General features: G+C 41.8%; 1 protein-coding gene across 5 annotated transcripts in view; it reads right to left on the bottom strand.

Annotated features, from left to right (window-relative positions):
• Positions 1-480: 480 nt before the first annotated feature.
• LOC131237860 (protein MICRORCHIDIA 6-like) overlaps positions 481-7,409 on the bottom strand; it is a 28,765-nt gene continuing 21,836 nt past the window's right edge. For 4 of the 5 annotated variants that reach the window (XM_058235886.1, XM_058235884.1, XM_058235885.1 and 1 more), the window contains 5 exons: positions 5,022-5,144; positions 4,834-4,934; positions 2,999-3,057; positions 2,364-2,406; positions 481-857 (listed from right to left, as the gene is read on the bottom strand). In XM_058235886.1, the coding sequence (XP_058091869.1) occupies positions 786-857; positions 2,364-2,406; positions 2,999-3,057; positions 4,834-4,934; positions 5,022-5,144 (398 nt within the window). In that variant the 3' untranslated portion in view covers positions 481-785. The remainder of the gene's footprint in view (positions 858-2,363; positions 2,407-2,998; positions 3,058-4,833; positions 4,935-5,021; positions 5,145-7,409) is intronic. The other variant, XR_009167441.1, reaches the window with a different exon arrangement.

The following is a 7,409-nucleotide window of genomic DNA, read 5'->3' as shown; positions in this document are numbered from 1 at the left end:
CCCCTCAGGGGGCGGGCGGTGAGAGACGGGCACTAAATAGCTTTTATCCTTCAAGCGTTTTACCCTGCTTTGTATATATACTGCCAACGAATTCTAATGTAACATAATGTTTAGGAGATGTAGTTGGACTGTTGTTAAGAGTACATTCGTTTTGTAAACTGTGGCCCACCTGATGAGTGCACTGGACTACCTTTTGGGCAAAGATCATTCTCAATGTGGGACCCATCATCTGATGAATTGACACCTGTTATCCCAGATTAGCCAACCTCAACTGTTCCCTCACCCAACAAGAGAGATTTCTCAAACAATCACATGCCATGCTTCTAAACAGGACCACACATCTATGTGTGACATAAAATCCAAAACCAGTCCGATGCTGTCCATAAACGATATGGCCATCGGTGATACTGCTAGGTTTCAGTGGTGGGTGGAAACAACAGTACACCGGAACTGATTTCCAATCCTTATTAGAGATGGAACTAGAGAAATACCGTAAATTGGTATATTGTATTTGTATATACTGATTGCTGTGATGTCTTTATGTTTTCTACCTATGTTTACTTCCAATTCCTACAAATTAAGCTAAATTGGGTAGCATGGGACCCATTTCTAAATGGCCACATGACCTTATCTCAAACGGTGGCCTCACTATGATACAGTAGCTATGAATGAACAATCAAAAACCAAATTTAAAAAGAAAAAAATGGGTGGAAGATGGACAAAAAGGAGAAACAAAAGAGAACAGAATACATATTTACAGTTGCTCTCCCATCAAATGCATTCATCTACTTCATTGCTGTCAACAGCCTCTCATACTTGAGGTTCACCTCTTGCAGCTCATTTTTAAGCCATTGGACCTGACCAAAAAAATGCGACTGGTCTTAGCAACAACGATAGAAAATGAAATGCCATTTTACAAGTAGGCTTTAATCCAAGGGCCATTTCGATTCAAGCAAAGTTGTGGAGGGACAAGGGCCTGTTTGGATTGCAAATTACATCAGTAATATAATGTGAAAGTGCCATCATAACGATTTTACATTGATTGTTTAAAGTTGCCAAATGCAAATTTAATAGGAGGCAAAGATTATAATTAGTAATCATTACAATTTTACACTGCATTGCAGTGGTAATTTTCCAACCAAACACGCACATCATTGTATATTTCTCTATGATTTGATATTGAAGTAATATAAAAATATCATCATTATGATTTTCAAAGGGACAAGTATTGTAATTTATAATCATTGCGCTTTTAAAGTAATGTGCTGATGTTAAAGTGACTGTTAAGCAAGGATATGATGTCTTTGCTAAAGAGGTGGGTTAGTGCAGACGAGGACACTTTGTTTCATCATTCATGCATATGGGTCATGTCTTGCATGTTTTAAATGTACCACATGCGCGACCATCCAAGTTCAAGCACCCCACATGTGTATAGGTGCCGCTATCAATTTTCGAGTGCCCAACACGTGGCAATGTGCTACCATCCATGTCAAGCTCCTCACATGTGCCCCACCCATCCTTGGTCCCTGTTCCAGGGTGTTTGACAACAAGGAATGGAGCTAGACTTGACAGATGCTGGTGGAACAAAAGATTTGCTCGAATACATATGGCCCCCAAGTTAGTTCAGACTATTCGTCCATATGGATGGACCATACACCAAAAACTGCATCATTTTGATAATCCAAGCCATCGATTGGAGGATTTTTTCCCTTCAAATACCAACAGTAGGTTGTTGGACTTTTCCTGAATGCCCATTCCTCAAGAATCCTCCAAAGAATGGTTGGGATCACCTGATCGGTACGATTTTGAGGCCCAGTACGATGTTGTTGCCTGCATATCCATGGTAGAGTGGGCCATATCGTCAAATAGATAGCTGTAACTATCCAAAATCACAGCCCGGATCTTCTACAAGCATTTCTAGAAATAGCTTCTAGAGTGCTCATTCACCTCTGGGTAAGGTTATTACCGTGTGCAAATTAACATTTGTGTTTTGTTGTGCGTATGACATCTAACCCGTGCTTCAAATGAGAGTCCCACGGTGATGATGGGATGCCCCAAAAGTCAGGTCTATACAATCATTGGGTGGGCCACACCATAGAAAACAATGAGCACCCAACCAATAACTTCTGAATTCACATGGTGGCACACACAGTGGCAGTTGGATCAGCCTTTTTTGGGGTATCCCATTTCTTGAGGGTGCGATCTGTCTGGACAGGTTGGAATTCATACCGAAACAATGGTGGGCCCCACAAGCAGAGTAATAGAATGAGCTTGTTCTACAAACTTGTTGGGGATCCAGCCTCCTGGAATAAAATTCATATATCCAGACGATTAATATGAATGCTTTTGCTATGTGAGGATACCTTGAGCTGTAGCTCTTCCTCAGTCTTCTCGTACTCTATGCACCTGAGAAAACACAGCAACAAAGATTTCTCAATAATCAAAGCAAGCTAAGCCACATTTTTAGGAGGTAAGCCAGCCTCACATTCACCTCAAGACATGGCTACTCTGTGTATAGGGCTCTCAATGGGTCTGGCTGGCATGTCGGGCTTTCAGGCTTGGCCTACTTTGGGGCAGGCCAGGTCAGGCCTAATATTTAAGCCCATTTATTGATCAGGCCAGACTTGGGCTGTGTCTAAGAGCTGTCTGCCCAGCCCTTCTAAGCTTTCAAGGGATTTTTGTCAATAACATGCATTTAAGCTTTCAAGGGCACACCTAACAAACAGCCTAGATCTTACACAGAGGGTGGCCAGGCTCGGGCTCGACTCAGACCTGGGCCATGCATATTCATAATGGGCCAGGCTTAGGCCTGGTTTTACTTTGCGAACCAGGCTTGTACAGACCTTGGCACAGCTCGAACCTGGCTCATTGACAGCCCCAAGTACACATGTATGTACATAGAAAGTACTTAATAGTCGACTCAATACAACTGGAAATTGGTTAAGTTGGGCTTTCAATATACGATTGTAAATTGCAAGAGAAATGTTGTTTTACTGACAGTGCACGAAGCTTCTCATTTTGTTGCATTATAAGGAGAGCCTCATCACTACTCCCAACCTGCAGACAAAGCAAAGATAATCAAAATGACAAAGGTAAGAATGACTGCAGAAAACATATGATTGTATTTCTGGAATGAAATTGCTATAGCCAAACTTGAGTTCTTTCACACAAGTGAATGCACCCGCATGCATCAATTGCAACAATGTAGAGGGTATATAGATGAAAAGGGAAACGATTACAATACAAACACCCATACAATCTGTCTCACCACAGGTGTGGTAGAGGCAAAGTTGGATTAGTACGATCTATCTTGTGGACACTACCATGTAGGAACCACAAATTAAAATAAACAAAAACCATGCAAAACACATAGCCCTTTGATCAATAGCCTTCAACTGGATGATCAAAAACAGTTTACAGTCAACATCAGCAAAGGAAAAGAGATACCCATGACCATCTCATCTGTGAGGTTTTTGAGTGGTGGACCATCCACAATAAGTGCCCTCTAGAAGGGCAGTTTGGATGCACCTTCCCCACCACCTAATGGGAAATCGTGTTACATGTCATTTCCCTAGAAGAAAATGACATTTTCCAATTACCTAATTCTAGCGCTACGCATATCAGCAGCTTCTGATGCAGGACAATTAACCACTTGCTCTAAAAGCTCGAACTGTTAGAGTATGGTGAATTAATCCCTTTATCTCATAGCCCAGGCCCCACATCGCATGGGTTAAGACCTCGGCTGAACCCCTTTCGTGGGCCCCAAATCACATGAGCCGCCCACCCCGAGTGTGTCGCCGCATCCCATGGGCTACCCCACTCAAGCCCGATGTGAAATGTGCATTAATCACCCCCAGTAAGGAGTCTTGAACATGAGATCTCCCTCATGGGCCCCAAATCACATGGGTCACCCATCCCGAGTGTGTCCCGGCATCTCACGAGCTACCCCACTCGAGCCCGGTGTAAAAATGCCCCTGCATTAATGATCCCCGGTGAGGAGTCTCGAACACGAGACCTCCCGCTCTAATACCAATTTGATGCAGGACAATTGACCACTTGCTCTAAAAGCTCAAACTGTTAGAGTATGGCGAATTAATCCCTTTATCTCATAGCCTAGGCCCCCACATCGCATGGGTTAGGACCTCGGCCGAACCCCTTTCGTGGGCCCCAAATCACATGGGCCGCCCACCCCGAGTGTGTCCCCGCATCCCACGGGATACCCCACTCGAGTCCGGTGTGAAATGTGCATTAATCACCCCCGGTGAGGAGTCTCGAACACGAGATCTCTTATGTAGGCCCCAAATCACATGGGTCACCCACCCCGAGTGTGTCCTCACATCCCACGGGCTACCCCACTTGAGCCCGATGTGAAAATGCCCCTGCATTAGCTTCCATTACCAAAGATGGCCTTGGCAAGTGGCAATGGGTGGGCGGCCTAGCGTTGGTTTTTGGGTCCAATTTTGAACTGGTTGGGCCAGGCCTATTGGGTTGGCCATGTTCAAAGTTTTGATTTTGCCTAGCCCAGGCTGAGCTCAAGTCCATGTAAAGCCAGAGTTGTCAAACTAAGCTACTATTAATTTCAATACACTTTCTTAGGATGGTAGCCCTCTTTTTTTTAGAACTTCAGTCGCAAACATGCATGGGCATGGTGCTCGGAATGGCCGGGCCTGGGTTAGGCTTTGGCCTGAATTTTATACTGGTCGGTCTAGACTTTACATGCTGGAGCCTATTCAAAATATTGATTTTTCTACGCTGGTGGCTTAGCCTAATAAACCACTCTCTTAAATGGTTGGCCAGATTGAAATTTTAGCCTGGCACTCGTATCATACTCACCGTTTCCTCATGATCATGATTGCTGAGACAAGCAGTTGCCCGCCTTTTCATCGATCCAGATGCTTCCACATGACTGGGTTGTTTCCTCCTTGAATAGGATTCTGTTTTGGCACACCACAACGAGGTGATAGGATTAGTAAGATTGGCAAAATGCTTTGAGCTGCATCTTATGAGATTTAAACACTCACCCCACTGAGAGCCAGTCTGACTGCTACCGGAGGAATGGCCTGGTGTACATGGAGCTGTTGGGGACATGGTGGCAGCATTCCAGACATTTGGGATGTGCAATGCAGTCACCACCGGTCTTTGCACTGGTATATCAGATCAGTGATTCTTTGACATCTTATGATTTAAGCCAAACTTGCCAAATTGAGATTTCTTTTTTTCTTTTCTGAACATTAAAATTGAGAAAATGGAGAAATGGATGTGTGAAACAATTGAGAGAAACATATGCACAAAACATCTCATTTTACAACATTTGTTACGTTAGTTAGACAAATGCATGAAACAAATACGGAGAACTTAAAATATAAGCGCTTCTTGGGTAGATGCCCAAATGACAACTAAAATTTTACTCACCCCAGCAAAAGACTCTTCCTCTGAATGAATGATAACTAAAATTTTACTCACCCAGCAAAGATTACAAAAATCAGGGGGTGACCCTCTCGTCGCCTCCCAGTGAAGCCAGGAAAAACAAGAACCGACAAGCACAAAAAAGAAAAATACACAAGTGAGACACAACACAAGAACCGGAGAGGGAAAGTCTATCCCGATTCCTGAAAGGTACCCAAAAAACTAGAAAGACCTGCTGAAATCTCCACACCAGTCCCCCAAAAGACCTTCAAAGGACCAACCCTTGAACTGCCAAGACAAGGACCCAATTAATGATCATAGACGACATGTTCCTAGTAATGACCACAATGGAGGATTCTTTATCTTAAAATTTTCTAGGGTTCCACTCCTTCCAGATTGCCCATAAAATGAGTTCATCTCATTTTAGTTGATAATAATTATGTATGAGAAATCATGATCTCCAATACATACATACATACATACATATATTAGTATTAGCTCAGAGAAATGCTCTAATGCTCTCAGAGCACTATACGTCGCTATATGTACACTGCCCTCAGTTGCAATTAGGTATCTGGGACTGTCCAAGAGATGGATCTATACTGTCTAGAACATATTTCAAGGACTACCAAGTAAAAGAGGACTGATTGGATTATCGAATCCATCATAGATTTAGCCTTTCTTTTATTGCCATTCTCTTTTCAACCTATGGATTGCATAACAGAAGTGATTCTTTGGAACCACAAGCAATCCATGATGGGAGCTATAAAATAGACAGTTGAGTTGTTGGTTACACCTATTTTTGTAGAAATTATATTGACCGCCCATCTTAGAGACCATTGATTAGATGGTTAAGACCATCGGATTTGTGTTATATTTGATGGTATGGTAGCCCATGAAATGTGTGTTGGACGACCTAATGGACAGTTTAGATGATTGACTGACTGTGTAAGTGTCTTAAGCTACTAGGAGTCTAGGACACTAACTTATAGTGCTCTCAGAGCACTGCAGCATCTCTCAAACTAAAATGAGATTCAAGTGTCTACTGGAGTGATCCTAAGTTTCTGAGCAAGAGGAATGCTTCTATACTGGTGTGCTTCATGGATCCCAACTATGTACCAAACAGAACATCTTTACCGTACACATGACAACTGTGTACATTGTGATCAGGACTGCCTATATGGTGTTGCCACTACATGGACTGGTCTTATCCTAAAAAACCAATATGATCACACTGAGGTAGCCATCTAATCTGTGGCCAGAATAGGGGATGGTTACCTGAAAAAATGAGCATGGCTCTACATCCAATGGGCAAAACTCACAACAATCAGATGGTCAGAGTTACCTAATCACTATGATCTTTGTACCAGTTCAAAGTATCAATATCTGACTGTATCACACACTTGGATATGGAAATATCATGGGAAACATCAGGATTTCTATAGCACATACCATCTAATCTATCAGATTGAGAGAAACACTGGGAAAACTTCGGGAAAATGGTGGAAGTTTTAATAAAAAAAATTCAGGAGATGTTAAAAGACACATGATCACATACTTAGAACTCAAAACATTAAAATATTTTTTTTTTTAAAAAAAAAAAAAACACACACACACTATGCATACCTTCTTCTTTTTCTTTTTTTTTTGAAAGATATAATAGTTTTCCATTGTTTAGGAGAAAATAAAGTAATTTCGGACTAAATTATGATCTGAAATCCCAATTTATCTGCCAAATTCATGTTATGATGCAAAACAACTCAATTTGAGTTGTTAAACAACTACTACAAGAATCTACCCAAAAGAGGGGGGAAATAGCTTTTATTGATTTTTATTGTTTCTGATTTTCGTTGGGGTTTCAGTTGAAATTCGCCCACTTCTCGACAATATATCAGCACAATATAAATATTGCAATGCATCAACATGTACCGATAATATTATCATCAATAGCTGGAATTTTTAATACTCAGATGGTTTCAAGTTGACCTAAAATACCAAAACTA

This window comes from Magnolia sinica, chromosome 2, assembly GCF_029962835.1.
Source record: "Magnolia sinica isolate HGM2019 chromosome 2, MsV1, whole genome shotgun sequence".
NCBI lineage: Eukaryota > Viridiplantae > Streptophyta > Magnoliopsida > Magnoliales > Magnoliaceae > Magnolia > Magnolia sinica.
Note: the sequence above shows the minus strand (reverse complement) of the source record. Positions and strands in the feature narration are given on the sequence as shown.